The sequence below is a fragment of the Pristiophorus japonicus genome, chromosome 11 (assembly GCF_044704955.1).
Source record: "Pristiophorus japonicus isolate sPriJap1 chromosome 11, sPriJap1.hap1, whole genome shotgun sequence".
Taxonomy (NCBI): Eukaryota; Metazoa; Chordata; class Chondrichthyes; family Pristiophoridae; genus Pristiophorus; species Pristiophorus japonicus.
The window spans coordinates 84709940-84728457 of record NC_091987.1 but is presented as its reverse complement, the minus strand read 5'-3'; the positions used below and the strand labels follow the sequence as shown (position 1 = coordinate 84728457).

General features: G+C 54.7%; 1 protein-coding gene across 1 annotated transcript in view; it reads left to right on the top strand.

Moving 5' to 3' along the window:
• LOC139276125 (NXPE family member 3-like) overlaps positions 1–15986 on the top strand; it is a 742865-nt gene extending 726879 nt beyond the window's left edge. Inside the window, exon 4 of the mRNA XM_070893650.1 lies at positions 15433–15986. Within this exon, the coding sequence (XP_070749751.1) occupies positions 15433–15986 (554 nt within the window). The remainder of the gene's footprint in view (positions 1–15432) is intronic.
• Positions 15987–18518: the final 2532 nt, after the last annotated feature.

Sequence of the window (18518 nt, the reverse complement as noted above, 5' to 3'; positions counted from 1 at the left end):
CCCACGACAGGCAGATCTTCCACGCCATCCCCGGGAGGCAGAGGCTGGGCAGCCTCGACTGTCTCCCCCTCCCCGGGGACAGACTCCTCCCGCCTACGGCGCTGCTTGGGGGCTTGGTGGGGGACGCGGGACACGCGGCAGGCACCGACTCCTCCGCGGAGGGATGTTGTTCCCTCTCTGCCTCAACGGAGCGGCGCCTCCTTTTGTTGCTGGGGGTGCGCTGAGGCAGGGAGACCTCCATGTCTGCCGAGGCCTCCCGCTCCGCCCCCCCTTTTCCTTTTCTTGCCCGCGCCCGGGCCCCTCTGTGGTGTTGTTCAAGGGCTCGGGCACGGGCTCAGGGCACCCCGCGCTCGCCGGTGACTGGGTTGGGCCGAGCGCGGTGGTCAAACTTTCTGGCGCACTGAGGGGCCCGCCCTCTAGATGTTTCGCCTTGTTCCGCGCCTTCTTTCCGGTCGGACGCTCTCCCTCCCCCCCGCCGGAGGCCCTGAAAACTAAGGCCTCCGACGATGCCCGCGCACCTACGGCTCCCGGCACGCGGACGCAACTTGGGGGAGGGGTGGCGGCGGCGCCAGCCTTGGCCACCTTCGGTGGTTTGGCGGCCTTGGAGGCGGGGCAGTTCTTACGAACGTGCCCCACCTCCCTACAGGCATGGCACCGCACGCCGTCCGACGTCCAGAAGACGCGGTAGGCAGTCCCCTCGTGCACCACATTAAAATGCCCTTCCGTCGTGTCCTCCCGCGCCAACCGGACAAAGAGCTGGCGGCGGAAGGAGAACACGTGGCGCAGGCTGTTCTCCCTGAGGCCGAGCGGTATGGGGTTGATCCCCGACCTTACCTCCCCCAGTTGGTGTAGGTGAGGGAGGAGGAGCTCAGCAGGAACAAAGGGCGGGACGTTTGACACGATGACCCTCTGCGCGGTGGCCTCGAGAGGGTCCACCGGCAGGAACGTCCCGCCCACCGTGAGCCCCTTTTCGAGGGCCAGGGACACCCCCGCTCCGGCCCCAGGAAGAACACGGCCTTCCCAGACATCTTGGAGGCTGCGACAATGGCCGAGGGGCCGACTACCCCAACCATCGCCCGCACGCACTCCTCGATGCTCATTGTGGGGTGAGTGTAGCTCTTGACCCCGTGTTTCTTCATTATTAGTGCAAAAGGTGGCAGGGCAGCGGGTGGCGCAGGAGGTGCCATGGATGTGGACACCGCCTGCGCATATGTCCTTGCTGGCCCCGCCACCGGCGTGGATGGGGTCGCCATCACGGGGTCCCTTTAAGGGCTACACCCACCCCAAAGTCACATGCCTTAATGGTCTTGGTTGGCCTCGTTTAATATGACTGAGCAGAGGAGCACTTAACGAGGCACACCTCTCCCCTAGTTGGCAATTGGGGAGGGGCCTTGCTCCCTCTGCTCAGTTGTCTCAATTGTTTTTTTTTTCCAATTTGGGAGGAAGGGCTCTCAGAGAGAGAGGGGAGAAACAGAGAGTAACAGAGAAAGAGAGAGGGGGGTGGGAACGGGGGGGGAACTGCGAGGGCAGGTCTCCCCTCGCAGCTGTGGGTGGGTTCAATCCCCAGATGGCAAAACACAAATAGTCTTTGGGGTGGTCTTCGGGTGAGGGGAGAAGATGTCTTCACCTGGGGCAGCTAGAGCCACCCAGGCACACACTCCCAACGATGTTTAACGGGTGATTGAAGAAATCTTCAGCCTGGTAGCTCCAGCTACCCCAGGCTAGGCAATGGGGGGGGGTTCAATTGTGTGTGGGGCCAAGTTATAAGCAAGGCCCCCACACACACTATCCACACACACACACCCCCCGCGATGTTCCGGCCCTCAGTGGTCTTCTTTCCTCCCCCCCACCGATACAACAAAGTCTATTGGGGACTGCACCAATACACCCACCTGTAGAATAGTAGAGTCTCCCTCCTTCCACACTGGATGTTGTTGTTGGTCTTTCCCCCTCTCTCCAACTCTTTGTAGAAATGGTAAAAAAAAAAGTTTTCTGCTTTCCTCCTCTCCCTCCGGGTGAAAGTTGGTGGGAAGCCCCTTCCTTCCTTCCTTCTCTTCCTGGGCTAATTCACAGGCCCAGCCAGGAGCAAAAGCAGGAGCTCCTCTCCTCACTGCTCACTCAGCCAACTGAGCAGGACACGCCTCCACTGCTCCACCATTGGTGCATGAAACTCTTTTAGAGTCTACCTGCGAAAACATAAACATTAAACTGTGCCACCCGACCTGGGTGACACACCAGACATTTACAAGGCCCTTTTTTCCTTTTTTTTGGTTTTTTTTTTTGTGTTTTTTGTTTTTTTTTTGTTTTTTTTTTTGGGCACTAAAATCACAATTTCTCCGGTGCCCCCTATAAAAGGGAAGGGGGACACTAAAAGCACCGGCAATTAAAACAAATTAAACTTTAAAACGTAAAATCAAATTAAAATTTGGTTGCCGGGCGTGATGATGCACTCCAGTCCCTCCGGTGCCCACCTCTCGCGGAAGGCCGCGAGCGTACCGGTGGACACCGCGTGCTCCATCTCCAAGGACACCCTGGACCGGATGTAAGAGCGGAAGAGAGGCAGGCAGTCAGGTTGAACGACCCCCTCGACCGCCCGCTGCCTGGACCGGCTGATGGCACCCTTGGCCGTGCCCAGGAGCAGTCCTACGAGGAGGCCTTCGGACCTACCCGCTCCCCTCCGCACAGGGTGCCCAAAGATCAGGAGAGTGGGACTGAAGTGCAGCCAGAATTTCAGGAGCAGCCCCTTCAAATAATAAAACAGGGGCTGCAACCTCGTGCATTCAATAAAAACATGGAACACGGACTCCTCCAGACCGCAGAAATTGCAGGCGGCCTGGGAGTCCGTGAACCGGCTTAAAAATTTGTTGCACGGCACTGCTCCGTGCACCACCCTCCAGGCCAAGTCCCCGATGAATAGTGGGAGGACCCCTGCGTAGAGTGCCCTCCATCGGGGACCCCCGCCTCCTCCGGACGGCAAGATGGTGCGCCATGGCGTGTCCGGACGGCCGGCGAGGATGGCAAAGTTGAGGGTGTGCAGGAGCAGCCCGTACAGGAAACCCCTCCGCGCGGAACTGAAAGGCACGGAGGGGATTTCCCCGAGGCGGCTCAAGTTGTGAGGCGCCGGCCCCCGAGGGAGGTTCCGGGGTTTGGCGCCGATGAGGAATTCCGTCCGGACGGGGGTCAGTTCGGACGGGATCTCCCCACATGCTTGAGCCTCCTCGATACACCTAACGGAGTCAGGGCCCAGAGCTGTTTTTAGCGACTCGATGGCATCGGCCGCGCGGCGGACGTTGGCAGAATTTAGGCGCCGCGCCAGCGTGACTGGCGCCATCCAGCCCGCTCCTCCGCCATCGAGCAGGTCCCTGACCCTGGTCACCTCACCAGCCACAGCCCTCTCTTCCGACCGCCACATGAAGCCTCGGCCGTGGAGGTACGGATTCCCGAGCAGCGGTTCCTGCAGGACGGCCGCCACTCCAGCCGGCGGAGAGCTGCGCTTGGTGGAGACTTTGTTCCAGACCCTGATGAGTTCCCTGTAAAAGACAGGCAGCTCCCGGAGGGCGGTCCTGGCACCCCCCAAGTTCACAAACAGGAGCTGCGTGTCATAATTGAGGTCGAGCTGCTGGCGGAAGAAATACCTCGCCAGAGCACACCACCTAGGAGGGGGCTCGACGTAAAGGTATCTCTGCAGGGTCTGAAGACGGAAAGTCGCGAGCTGGGCGCTGACGCACACCAACGACTGACCGCCCTCCTCAAGCGGGAGACTCAAGACCGCGACAGAGACCCAGTGCTTCCTGTTGTTCCAGAAGAAGTCCACCAGCTTCTTCTGTATCTTGGCGACAAACGCAGGGGGAGGGGTCAAAGTGACCAGCCGGTACCACAGCATTGCGGCCACCAGCTGGTTTATGACTAGCGCTCGACCCCTGTAGGACAGCACTCGGAGCAGTCCTGTCCAGCGCCCTAGGCGAGCGGCGACCTTGGCCTCCAGCTCCTGCCAGTTCGCCGGCCAGGCTTCCTCGTCGGGGCTAAGGTAGACTCCCAGATAGAGGAGATGGGTCGTGCTCCAGGCAAAAGGCCTGAGCTCCTCCGGCAGGGAGTCCACCCGCCACTGACCCACCAGGAGTCCGGAACATTTCTCCCAGTTGATCCTGGCGGAGGACGCGGCCGAGTAAATCTCCTGGCACTCACGCATCCTCCGCAGGTCAGCGGGATCCTCTACCGCGAGGAGCACGTCATCGGCGTAAGCCGAGAGGACGACCTCCACGCCCGGCCCTTGCAGAGCCAGTCCCGTCAACCTCGTCCGCAAGAGGCGCAGGAAAGGCTCCACGCAAACGGCGTATAACTGGCCGGACATGGGGCATCCCTGGCGCACCCCTCTCCTAAAGCGAAGGGGCGCCGTCAAGGACCCGTTAACCTTAATCAGACACTCCGCGGCGGCGTACAAAAGTCGGATCCGGGCGACGAAATGCGTCCCGAACCCGAAAGCGCGCAGAGTTCCGAGCAGATAGTCGTGATCCACCCTGTCGAACGCCTTCTCTTGGTCGAGGGATAGGAAGGCGACCGACAGACCAGCCTCCTGGGAGCAATGGATGAGGTCCCGGACCAGATGGATGTTGTCGTGGATTGTCCGGCCCGGGACCGTGTATGACTGGTCGGGGTGGATCATGTGGTCCAGCACGGCACCAAGGCGAGCAGACATCGCCCTGGCGAAGATTTTGTAGTCCGTGCTGAGGAGGGAGACCGGGCGCCAGTTCTTAAGGAGGCGGAGATCGCCCTTCTTAGGCAGCAGGACGATGACTGCCCTGCGCCAAGAGAGGTGCATCTCCCCGGTCGCCAGACTTTCCCCCAGGACCCGCGCGTAGTCGCTCCCCAGGACGTCCCAGAACGCCCTGTGGAACTCCACGGTCAGCCCGTCCAGCCCCGGGGATTTTCCCCTCGAGAGCCGGGCGAGGGCACCGGTCAGCTCCGCCAGGCTTAGCGGAGCTTCCAGATTTTCGGCGCCCTCCGGGCCGACCTTCGGCAGGTCCTCCCACAAAACTCTACGCGCTTCCTCGCTGGACGGATCCGGAGAGAACAGAGCCCCGTAATATTCACGGACCCTGTTGTTGACGCCCTCCGGATCCGAGACGAGAGAGCCGTCGTCGGCCAGCAGCGTCAAGAGCTGCTTACGGACACTCTGCCTTTTTTCCAGCGAGTAGAAGAAGGGGGAGCCGCGGTCCAGATCCCGCAGGAACCGGATCCGCGACCTCACGAACGCGCCTCGGGACCCGACGAGCTGCAGGTCCTTCAGCGCGGCCTTCTTCGCTTCGTACACCGTCCGCAGGGCCGGGTCCTGGACGACTTGACCGAGACGGGCTTCCAGGTCGAGCACCTCTTTTTCTAGGCGCCCGACTCTGGCCGCCCGCCTCTTGGTCGACCCCCTCGCGTACTCTTGACAGAAGACGCGGACGTGAGCCTTGCCCACGTCCCACCATAGCCTCAAGGAGGGGAAGCCCCCCTGCTTCCTTCTCCAGTCGGACCAGAATCGACGGAACGAGTCCTGGAACCGCACGTCCTCCAGCAGCCGGTTGTTAAAGTGCCAGTACGCGGACCCCGTCCTCGCGCGGAGCGAAGCGAGCTCCGCCCACACCAGGTGGTGGTCCGAACACGGCACCGGCCGCATGGAGGCCGCCGGGACGCAGGAAACGTACGCCCGAGACACGTAAAGGCGGTCGACTCTAGACCATCCAACTCCAGGCCTCACCCAAGTAAAGGCGCTGGAGTCGGGGTGGAGATTTCGCCAGACGTCCACCAAGTCGAAGGACCCGACCAGGTCCCTCAACTTCTCCATCGCCGTCATGCACTGCGGGGCACCGGAGCGGTCCCTCGCCTCGAGGGTGCAGTTAAAATCCCCCCCGAGGACAATGCAGTCGCCGACGTCGACGGAGCCAAGAAGAGCGGACACCTCTTCAAAGAAGCGCGTTTGCTGCGGGCCGGGATGAGGGGCGTACACGTTCACGAGATGGAGCGGCACGTCCCCCAGGCGAACCGTTACGTGCAGCAAGCGGCCTGGCACGGGCTCCTCGACCCCCAAGATCTCCGGCTGAAAATGCGGGCCCAGCAAGATGGCCACCCCACTAGAAATGGCGGTGAGGTGGCTCATGCGGACCTCTCCTTGCCATTCCAGGAGCCACGTGGCTTCGTCTCCCGGAACGGTGTGGGTTTCTTGCAGGAAGCACACCGCATATTTCCCCTCCCGCAGGAGCGAAAAATTGTCAAATCTACGGCGTGCCCCTCTGCCGCCGTTGATGTTGAGGCTGGCTATGGTTATCTTCATGACAAAAGCATAGTGCAACCTCTACCTTAACCTATTGTGGGGGAGGGAGCGGAGTCTTTTGTTGAACTCCGCTCCCTCCGCAGCCCAGCGAGGAGTCCCTCGAGCTCGCGCAGCTCAAGGTGCTGCTCCTTTGTCAAGGGCCCGCCCGCGGCCAAGGTTTTAACGGCGGCGCGGACGGACCCCTTGATCAGCTCCGGCTCGGACCATTTATCCAGGGCCAGTCGGGCTTGGTCGCGGCGACCCCGGCTCTGGGCCAAAAAGTCCCGGAGTTCCTTTGCAGGAACGAGGAGGGCCTCAGCGGCGGCCGCGAGCAGATCCACCGCCTCCCTGGCGGTGGTCTCTAGGTCTTCACCCGCGTCCCCCACCGAGTCCCCGTCCTCCTCCGGGAGGTGGCCGCCAGCAGCCGGCCCATCGACCGCACAAGGTACGGCAAATGAACCGGCCACTCCAACCGGCCCTGGCACTGCCCCGATCCCACCCCCAGGATCGTCGGCAGAGGAGTCCCCACTGGGCTCTTTTAAAAATGGTGCTGGGTCGGGAAATGACAGCGGAAGGGGTTCCCCCTCCGCCCCAGGAACCGGAGAACAAGGAGAGACCCGGCCATAGGAAATCCCCAGGCCCTCCAAGTGCTCCAGCTCCAAAGTAAGGGGCGAGGGTGGGTGTTCCTCCCCCTCCCCGCTGCCACCCCCCGGCCCAGCATCTACAGTTTCATTAAAATCAATATCTTTTGTTTCTGCCGGGTCGAGCAACTCCCGGGGGAAGTTGGGTAATAGCTGGGCGGGCTCAGGTTCGGCCTTTTCGGCCTCGCCCGCCTCAGTCCCCGGGACGCCCGGCCCGGCGGCTACGCATTCCTCCGCGGTCCCCACGCCCCCCACGACAGGCAGATCTTCCACTCCATCCCCGGGAGGCAGAGGCTGGGCAGCCTCAACTGTCTCACCCTCCCCGGGGAAAGACTCCTCGCGCCTGCAGCGCAATTTGGGGGCGCTGGTGGGGGACGCGGGACACGCGGCGGGCACCGCCTCCTCCGCGGAGGGATGTTGTTCCCCCTCCGCCTCATTGGGGCGGTGCCTCTTTTTGTTCCTGGGGGCGCGCGGAGTCAGGGAGACCTCCATGTCTGCCGAGGCCTCCCGCTCCGCCCCCCCCTTTTCCTTTTCTTGCCCGCGCCTGGGCCCCTCTGTGGTGGTATTCAAGGGCCCGGGCACGGGCTCGGGGCACCCCGCGCTCGCCGGTGACTGGGTTGGGCTGAGCGCGGTGGTCAGACTTTCCGGCGCACCGAGGGGACCCGCCTCTAGATGTTTCTCCTTCTTCCGCGCCTTCTTTCCGCTCGGACGCTCTCCCTCCCCCCCGCCGGAGGCCCTGAAAACAAAGGCCTCCGACGATGCCCGCGCACCCATGGCTCCCGGCACGCGGACGCAACTAGGGGGAGGGGTGGCGGCAGCGCCAGCCTTGGCCGCCTTCGGTGGTTTGGCGGCCTTGGAGGCGGGGCAGTTCTTACGAACATGCCCCACCTCCCTGCAGGCATGGCACCGCACGCCGTCCGACGTCCAGAAGACGCGGTAGGCAGTCCCCTCGTGCACCACATTAAAGTGCCCTTCTGTCACGTCCTCCCGCGCCAGCCGGACAAAGAGCTGGCGGCGGAAGGAGAACACGTGGCGCAGGCTGTTCTCCCTGAGGCCGAGCGGTATGGGGTTGATCCCTGACCTTACCTCCCCCAGTTGTTGTAGGTGAGGGAGGAGGAGCTCAGCGGGAACAAAGGGCGGGACGTTCGACACGATGACCCTCTGCGCGGTGGCCTCGAGAGGATCCACCGGCAGGAACGTCCCGCCCACCGTGAGCCCCTTTTCGAGGGCCAGGGACACCGCCCGCTCCGACCCCAGGAAGAAAACAGCCTTCCCAGACATCTTGGAGGCTGCGACAATGGCCGAGGGGCCGACTACCCCAGCCATCGCCCGCACGCACTCCTCAATGCTCATTGTGGGGTGAGTGTAGCTCTTGACCCCGTGTTTTCTAGTAATTAATCTAAATGGTGGCAGGGCAGCGGGTGGCGCAGGAGGTGCTGTGGAAGCGGTTGCCACCTGCGCATACGTCCTTGCTGGCCCTGCCACCGGCGTGGATGGGGTCGCCATCACGGGGTCCCTTTAAGGGCTACACCCACCCCAAAGTCACAGGCCTTAATGGTCTTTAATGGCCTCTTATGTTCACTGAGCAGAGGAGCCCTTAACGAGGCACCTCTCCCCTCGTTGACAATTGGGGAGAGGCCTTGCTCCCTCTGCTCAGTTGTCTTAATTGGTTTTTTTTTTAAAATTTGGAAGGAAAGGGTTCTCAGAGAGAGAGGGGAGAAACAGAGTAGCAGAGAAAAGAGAGAGGGGGGTGGGAAGGGGGGGGGGGCTGCGAGGGCAGGTCTCTCCTCGCAGCTGTGGGTGGGTTCAATCCCCAGATGGCAAAACACAAATAGTCTTTGGGGTGGTCTTCGGGTGAGGGGAGAAGATGTCTTCACCTGGGGCAGCTAGAGCCACCCAGGCACACACTCCCAACGATGTTTAACGGGTGATTGAAGAAATCTTCAGCCTGGTAGCTCCAGCTACCCCAGGCTAGGCAATGGGGGGGGGTTCAATTGTGTGTGGGGCCAAGTTATAAGCAAGGCCCCCACACACACTATCCACACACACACACCCCCCGCGATGTTCCGGCCCTCAGTGGTCTTCTTTCCTCCCCCCCACCGATACAACAAAGTCTATTGGGGACTGCACCAATACACCCACCTGTAGAATAGTAGAGTCTCCCTCCTTCCACACTGGATGTTGTTGTTGGTCTTTCCCCCTCTCTCCAACTCTTTGTAGAAATGGTAAAAAAAAAAGTTTTCTGCTTTCCTCCTCTCCCTCCGGGTGAAAGTTGGTGGGAAGCCCCTTCCTTCCTTCCTTCTCTTCCTGGGCTAATTCACAGGCCCAGCCAGGAGCAAAAGCAGGAGCTCCTCTCCTCACTGCTCACTCAGCCAACTGAGCAGGACACGCCTCCACTGCTCCACCATTGGTGCATGAATCCCAAAAAGTTAGTATGCAGGTGCAGCAGGTAATCAGGAAGGCGAATGGAATGTTGGCCTTCATTGCGAGAGGGATGGAGTAAAAAAGCAGGGAGGTCCTGCTGTAACTGTATAGGGTATTGGTGAGGCCACTCCTGGAGTACTGCGTGCAGTTTTGCTCACCTTACTTAAGGAAGGATATACTGGATTTGGAGGGGGTACAGAGACGATTCACGAGGCTGATTCCGGAGATGAGGGGGTTATCTTATGATGATAGATTGAGTAGACTGGGTCTTTACTCGTTGGAGTTCAGAAGGATGAGGGGTGATCTTATAGAAACATTTAAAATAATGAAAGGGATAGACAAGATAGAGGCAGAGAGTTTGTTTCCACTGGTCGGGGAGACTAGAACTAGGGGGCACAGCCTCAAAATACGGGGGAGCCAATTTAAAACCGAGTTGAGAAAGAATTTCTTCTCCCAGAGGATTGTGAATCTGTGGAATTCTCTGCCCAAGGAAGCAGTTGAGGCTAGCTCATTGAATGTATTCAAGTCACAGATAGATAGATTTTTAACCAATAAGGGAATTAAGGGTTACGGGGAGCGGGCGGGTAAGTGGAGCTGAGTCCACGGCCAGATCAGCCATGATCTTGTTGAATGGCGGAGCAGGCTCGAGGGGCGAGATGGCCTACACCTGTTCCTAATTCTTATGTTCTTATGTTCTTATGTTCTTATGGTGTTCCTATACAACTGTTGGCCTTGTCCTTTAAGGTGATAGGGGTCGCGGGTTTAGGAGGTGCTGTCGAAGAAACCTTGGCGAGTTTCTACAGTACATCTTGTCGATGGTGCGCACTGCAGGCATGCTGCGCCAGTGGTGGAAGGGATGCCAGTCAAGTGGGCTGCATTATCCTGGATGGTGTCGAGCTTCTTGAGTGTTTTTGAAGCTGCACTCATCCAGGTAGGTGGAGCATATTCCATCACACTCCTGACTTGTGCCTTATAAATGGTGGAAAAGCTTTGGGGAGTCAGGAGGTGAAACAATTGCCGCAGAATCATCATCATCATAGGCAGTCCATCGAAATCGAGGAAGACTTGCTTCCACTCTAAAAGTGAGTTCTCAGGTGACTGAACAGTCCAATACGGGAATTACAGGCTCTGTCACAGGTGGGACAGACAGTGGTTGAAGGAAAGGTGGGTAGGGAGTCTGCTTTGCCGCATACTTCTTCCGCTGTCTGCGCTTGTATACTGCATGCTCTCGGCGACAAGACTCGAGGTGCTCAGCGCCCTCCCGGATGCTCTTCCTCTACTTTGGGTGGTCTTGGGCCAGTGACTCCCAGATGTCAGTGGGGATGTTGCACTTTATCAAGAGGCTCCGAGGGTGTCCTTGAAACATTTCCTCTGCCCACCTGGGGCTCGTTTACCATGTAGGAGTTGCGAATAGAGCAATTGCTTTGGGAGTCTCGTGTTGGTCATGCGGACGATGTGGCCCGCCCAACAGAGTTGGTTGAGTATGGTCAGTGCATTAATGCTGGGGATGTTGGCCTGATTGAGAACACTGACATTGGTGCGTCTATCCTCCCAGGGGATTTGCAGGATCTTGCGGAGGCAGAGTTGGTGATATTTCTTCAGCCTTTGACCTACTGTTGAAACCACAGTTTACTTTCTGGCCAATGGTGACCGCCCAGAATGTTGATGTTGGGGGATTCGGCAGTGGTAATGCCGTTGAATGTCAAGGAGCGGTGGTTAGGCACTCCCTCTTTTTGGAGCTAGTCATTGCCTGGCACTTGTGTGGCGCTAATGTTACTTGCCACTTATCAGTCCAAACCTGAATGTTGTCCAGGACTTTCTGCATGTGGGCATGGATTGCTTCAATATCAGAGGAGTTGCAAATGGAACTCAACACTGTGCAATCATCAGCGAACATCCCCACTTCTGACCCTATTATGGAAGGGAGGTCATTGCGAAAGCAGCTGAAGATGGTTGGGCCTTGGACACTGCCCTGAGGAACTCCTGCTGTGATGTGCTGGGGCTGTGATGATTGACCTCCAACAAGCACAACCATCTTCCTTTGTGCTAGGTAGGACTCCAGACAGTGAAGTGTCTTTCCCCGAATTCCTAATCTTAATAGGGCTCCTTGGTGCCACACTCCATCAAATGCTGCTTTGACGTCACCTCACTTCTGGAATTCAGCTCTTTAGTTCAAGTAATGAAATCCGGAGCCGAGTGGTCCTGCCGGAACCCAAACTGAGCAGGTTATTGGTGAGTAAGTGCCGCTTGATAGCAATGTTGACGACAGCTTTCATCACTTTGCTGATGATTGAGAGTAGATTGATGCAGAGTTAATTGACCGGATTGGATTTGTCCTGCATTTTATGGAAAGGACATACCTGGGCTGTTTTCCACAACGTAGGGTAGATACCAGTGTTGTAGTTGTATTGGCACCTGGGAATCCCTGGCCCAAGACTGTCCAAAATGGAGGAAGAGCATCCGGGAGGGCGCTGAGCACCTCGAGTCTCGTCGCCAAGAGCATGCAGAAATCAAGCGCAGACAGCGGAAGGAGCGTACGGCAAACTGGTCTCCCCACCCACCCTTTTCTTTAATGACTGTCTGCCCCACCTGTGACAGAGACTGTAATTCCTATATTGGACTGTACAGCCACCTGAAAACTCACTTTTAGGGTGGAAGCAAGTCTTGCTCGATTTCGAGGGACTGCCAATGATGATGATGTTTGGAACAGCTTGGCAAGAGATGCAGCTAGTTCTGGAGCACAAGTCTTCAGCACGAGAGTCGGAATGTTTTCGGGGTCCATAGCCTTTGCTGTATCCCAGTGCGCTCAGCCATTTCTTGGTATCATGTGGAGTGAATCGAATTGGCTGAAGATTGGTTTCTATGATGGTAGGAACCTCAGGAGGAGGCTGAGATGGATCATCCACTGGAACTTCTGGCTGAAGATGGTTGCAAACATGTCAGCCTTGTCATTTACACTCCAGTGTTGGACTCTGCCATTATTGAACCTGGAGCCTGAGTTCATGGAGCCGCCACCTCCCGTTAGTTGTTTAATGGTCAACCGCCATTCATGACTGGATGTGGTAGGACTGCAGAGTTTTGATCTGATTCATTGGTTGAGGGATCGCTAAGCTCTATCTATAGCATGCTGCTTCCGTTGTTTAGCATGCATGTAGTCCTGTGTTGCAGCTTCCCCAGGTTGGCACCTCATTTTTAGGTACATCTGGTGCTGCCTCATTGGACCAGTTTTGGTCACATGGCTTGATGGTAATGGTAGAGTGAGGGAATACCGGGCCATGAGTTTACAGAATATGGTGGAATACAATTCTGCTGCTGTTGATGGCCCACAGCTTCTTATGCCCAGTTTTGAGCTGCTAGATCTGTTCTGAATCTATTCAATTTAGCATGGTGTTAGTGCCACCTTTTGACCTTAGTGACGGAGGGTGTGCTCGGTGTGAAGATTGGATTTCGTCTCCACAATGACTGTGCGGTGATCACTGCAACCAATACTGTCATGGACAGATGCATCTGCAACAGATAGATTGGTGAGGACGAGGTCAAGTAGGTTTTTCCTTTGCGTTGGTTCTCTCACCACCTGCTGCAGGCCCAGTCTGGCAGCTATAAGAACATAAGAAGTAGGAGCAGAAGTAGGTCATACGGCCCCTTGAGCCTGCTCCGCCATTCAATAAGATCATGGCTGATCTGATCATGGATTCAGCTCCCCTTCTCTGCCCGCTCCCCATAACCCCTTATCCGCGTATCATTTAAGAAACTGTCCATTTCTGTCTTAAATCTATTAATGTCCCAGCTTCCACAGCTCTCTGAGGCAGCGAATTCCACAGATTTACAACCCTCTGAGAGAAGAAATTTCTCCTCATCTCTTTTGAATGGGCGGCTCCTTATTCTAAGATCATGCCTTCTAGTTCTAGTCTCCCCCATCAGTGGAAACATCCTCTCTGCATCCACCTTGTCAAGCCCCCTCATAATCTTATACATTTTGATAAGATCACCTCTCATTCTTCTATGTCCTTCAGGACTCGGCCAGCTTGGTCAGCAGTGGTGGTACCGAGTCACTCTTGCTGATAGACATTGAAGTCCCCCATCCAGAATACATTCTGTGCCCTTGCTACCCTCAGTGTTCCTTCCAAATAATGTTCAACATGGAAGAATACTAATTCATCAGCTGAGGGAGGGCGGTATGTGGTAATCAGCAGGGAGTTTCCTTGCCATGTTTGACTTGAACCGATGAGATTTAATGTGGCCCAGAGTCAATGCTAAGGACTCCCAGGGCCACTCCCTCCTGACTTTATACCACTGTCCCGTCATCTCTGCTGGATCTGTCCTTCTGGTGGGACAGGCCATACCCAGGGATGGTGATGGAAGATTCTGGGATGTTGGCTGAAACTAGCAGGATGTGAAAAATCAAATTGTTAAAATAATTTTGAAGTTGGTTCCAGCTGCTCTAATCACATTCACAAATGACATCCTCTTTGAATGAGACTATGGTAAATTATCCTTCCTTATTCTTCTCACCCTCTCTACACCCTTTCATACTGATGTCCAACCCATCTCCCAACCCCCTTGAGAACATCTGCTCTGAGAGACCACCCTTACTTGGTTCCACTCTTACCTATCTAATTATAGCCAGTGCATTTCCAGCAATGTCTACTCTACCCAATCTTCATATTTAACTCCGGAGTCTCCCAACGCCTTATCCTTGACCATCTCAACTTCCTCATCTACATGATGCCGCATGAAGACATGGGGCCAGCTTCCACGTGTATGTTGATGACAGCCATCCCGACCTCTGTAACAGCTCTTGCAACTTCTCTGCTGCCTCTGCTTATCTGGCATCAGTCCTGAATGAATTGCATTTTGTTCCACTTAAACATTGGGAAGTCTGAAGCCATTTCCTTCGGCTACTTCCACAAAACTCCATATTGTTGCCATCTATCTCATCTCCCTGCCCGACCACTGTCTCAGGTTGAAGCAGACTGTTGGCACTCTGTATGACCCAAAACTGAAAGTCCAACCACACATCCCCCCCATCACAAAGACTGCCTATTTCTACCTCAGCAACATCTCCCCTGCTTTAACCCATCTGCTGCCAAAACACTCATCCATTCCTTTGTCACCTCCAAATTCTATTCTACCAATGCCCTCTTGGCAATGCACACACCCACTCGGCCGAGTGGTTCTTAGCCCTTCTGTTTACCTATTTGTGAGAGTGCTTCCTGCGTAACTGCTGGTTCCCATCCACTTTCAGCTCCTCCAGAAATGTGCTGCCCTGTCCTAACTCACACTAAGTTCCACTCAATCATTACCCCTGTGCTCATTGACATTTCTTGGCTTCCGATCCAACAATTACCTCGAATTTGAAATTCTAATCACTGTGTTCAAATCCCTTCATGGCCTCCTCTAATCTTATCTCTGTAACCTTCTCCATCCCTAAACTCTCCTAGAAATCTGTACTCCTCTGGCTTCTTGTGCATCTCCCACTCCCTTCACCCCACCATTGGCAGCATTGCCTTCAGAATCAAGGCCCAAATTCAGCCATTTCCTCCCTAAACCTCTCTGCCACTCCACTTCCCTCTCATCCTTTGTAAAACTCTTTAAACCCCACCTCTTTCACCAAACATTTGGTCACCACCCTAATATCTCCTTTGTCTCAGTAATTTTTGCCTGACTACAAGTATTGGCTTAGGAGGTTTTTTGTCTGTTAAAGTCACTATATGACTGTGGGTTGTTTTCACCTATCTGAAAAAGTCCCTTCCTCTGGCCATGCTCCCTCTGATGTGTATTATCTCTTGTTTGGGGAGGGTGGAGGCCCCATCCTAAAGAATGCCCTGCAGAAACTGCCCCATCCAACTACAAGGCCTCCTATATCATGTATCCACTTGCTTGCCCACCTCCAGTGCATTGTTCTGCTCTGGGTGCCTCCGAATCTGATAGCTGACACGGCCCTTGAGCCTGAATGGTTCTTACAGATGTGACTTTAGTTTTGATGCACTGACATTCTCAATGATCGGTTATTTCATGGCTAATAATAATTATCTGCAGAATTATGACAGCATCATCTGACATCTTTTGTTTTAGATCTCAGGAAGTTTGATCTTGGCAATTCTCCAAAGACCGGCCCTCATCTCGCTTTGGATATCAACAAAAAGATCAAGGTGGAATATTATGCTCATGGCAAACCAATTCGAATTGCACCCATTTCACTTCAGGACCTGCCATTCATGGCAAATAAACTGGATGACATTAAAGGAGGAAAGAGCACAGTTATAGCCTTCACCATTTGGTGCCATTTCAACACTTTTCCAGTAGAAACATACATCCGAAGGCTGCAGAACATCCGGAGATCAATTTTGCGATTGCTGGATAGGAGTCCAGATACACTGATTGTAATAAAGACTGCCAACGTCCAGGCCCTTCCACGGCAGGCCAGTCTCTACAACAGTGACTGGTACTCCTATCAGCTTGATTTACTGCTCAGAAAGATGTTTGAAGGCATCAAGGTGGCATTTGTAGATGCTTGGGAGATGACGATAGCACATTACCTGCCACATAACTTACATCCCAAGCGAGTCATTATAAAGAATGAAGTAGATGTGTTTCTTTCATATGTGTGTCCTTTGAAAAAGGGTTAAAGGCTGATTTAGATCGGTGCCAACCAGCTTTTGGCAATCATGAGATTCATAATATGACAGAATAAAAAGATTAGCAATCGAAATTCCAAGCTTTTTAAATGAATGTACTGTTTTAAAACAAAATGTTGACAATCTACAAACTGTACTGTTTTAAAAATTAGTCATACGCCAAGTTGTGGAGTATGCATTGGTGCATAGTTATCCTTGTTGTAAACTAGATGACATTAAAGGAGAAATGCACAGTTATAGCCTTCACCATTCGGTGCCATTTCAATACTGTTCCAGTAGAAACTTTTCTTTATCGGCAGTCCCTCGGAGTCGAGGATGACTTGCTTCCACACTAAAAATCAGTTCTCAGGTGACTGAAAAGTCCAATGCAGGACCTACAGTCTCTGTCACAGATGGGGCAGATTGTGGTTGGAGGAACGCGAGGTTGAGTTGCCGCAAGCTCCTTCCGCTGACAATGCTTGGCTTCAGTTTGCTCTTGGTGAAGAGACTCGAGTTGCTCAGCATCTTCCTGGATGCTCTTCTTCCAATTTGGCTGCTCTTGAGCCAGGGAATTCCAGGTGCCAGTGGGATGTTGCACTTTATCAAGGAGGCTTTGAGGATGTCCTTGAAATGTTTCCTCTGCCCATCTGGCGCTCGCTTGCCATGTCGAAACTCCGAGTAGAGCGCTTGCTTTGGCAGTCTCGTGTCAGGCATGCGGATGATGTGGCCTACCCAACAGAGCTGATCGAGCGTGGTCAATGCTTTGATACTGGGGATGTTGGCCTGAGTGAGAACACTGATGTTGGTGCGTCTATTCTGCCAATGGATTTGCATGATCTTGTGGAGGTATGCTGGTGATACTTCGCCAACATTTTGAGATGTCTGCTGTATATAGTCCACATTTCTGAGCCATATAGGAGGGCGGGTGTCACTACTGCCCTGTAGACCATAAGTTTTGTGCCGGGTTTGAGGTCTTGGTCTTCAAACACTCTCTTCCTCAGGCGACCGAAGGCTGCACTGACACACTGAAGCCAGTGTTGGACCTTTTTGCCGATGTCTGCCCTTGCTAACAGTAGGCTCCTGAGTTATGGAAAATAGTCCACGTTGTCCAATGCCTCGTCATGGATTTTGATAACCCGGGGCAGTGCTGTCTGGTGGGGTCAGGTTGGTAGAGGACCTTTGTCTTACGGATATTTAGTGTAGGCCCATGCTCTTATATGTCTCGGTGAAGGTGTTAACGATGGCTTGGAGTTCGGCCTCCGAGTGTGCGCAGACGCAAGCATCGTCTGCTTACTGTAGTTCAATGACAGAAAATGAGACCACTTTGGATGTGGCCTGGAGGCAGAGGTGGTTGAACAGATTCCCTTTGTTCTATAATTTAGCTCCACTCCAGCAGGGAGCTTGCTGAGGGTGAGCTGGAGCATTGCAGCAAGGAAGATCGAGAAGAGCGTTGGTGCGATGATGCAGCCTTGCTGGACCCCGCTCCGGATATGGATTGGGTCTGTGGTGGATCCGTTGGTCAGGATCATGGCTTGCATGACATCGTGGAACAGATAGAGGATGGTGACAACCTTTTGAGGGCAGCCGAAACGGAGGAGGACACTCCATAATCCCTCATGGTTGACAGTGGCAAAGGCCTTTGTGAGGTCAAAGAATGCCATGTACAAGGGTTGGTGCTGTTCCCTGCATTTCTCGGCGAGGATTCCATCTGTTCCTGATGCCTTGCTGTTCTTCAGCTGTCAGATGGCCTTTTCTACCTTGTGCTAGGCTGGGGCTGTGCTGAGGTGGTGGCGGGTAGCATGCTGCGGGATGGAGTCGAGGACACTCGCGTTGAAGACAGAGTCTCAGTTAAGGAGATCTTCGAAATGCTCCTTCCAACGGGCACTGACTGCCTCTCTGTTCTTGATGAATACTTCACTCTTCTTGGCCAGCAGTGAGGTAGGGCATTGGGTGTTTGGGCCGTAGGTGGTCTTGACTGTGCCGAAGAATCCTCGCACGTCATGGTTGTCGGCTAACTGCTGGCTTTCCTGCACTTTCTCCACCCACCATTTGTTCTTTAGGTCATGGGTTTTTTGTTGGACCTTGGCCATCATCTGTCTGTAGAGCTGCTTTCTTGATGTCGAGTTGGGTTGTTTTTTCAAGTTCAGAACATCCGGAGGTCAATTCTACGATTGCTGGATAGCAGTCCAGTTGTAATAAAGACTGCCAATGTCTCGATCCCTCTACGGGCCAAGATGCCTGCAGGAAGGGTGTTATGTGGTTAGGTATTATTGTTTCTTTACCTTAACACCATTCCTCTAATGAAGGATTGACACAATTCCTGATTCATGTTTCCATGGGTACCATGCCAGCCCGTACCTCAGCCAAGTGACATTTAGACGTATGTGAACCTTGAAAAAAAATAATGTTTTAAGAGGATTGGGCACACAATTAATGTGGGTGACAGTGGATTTTGGGGTGGGATTAGACACCGAAGCTCTGTCATATTTGAGAAATGCTGGAGGTTACTGGGCAGGGTGTGGGAAACAACAACAATAACTTCTA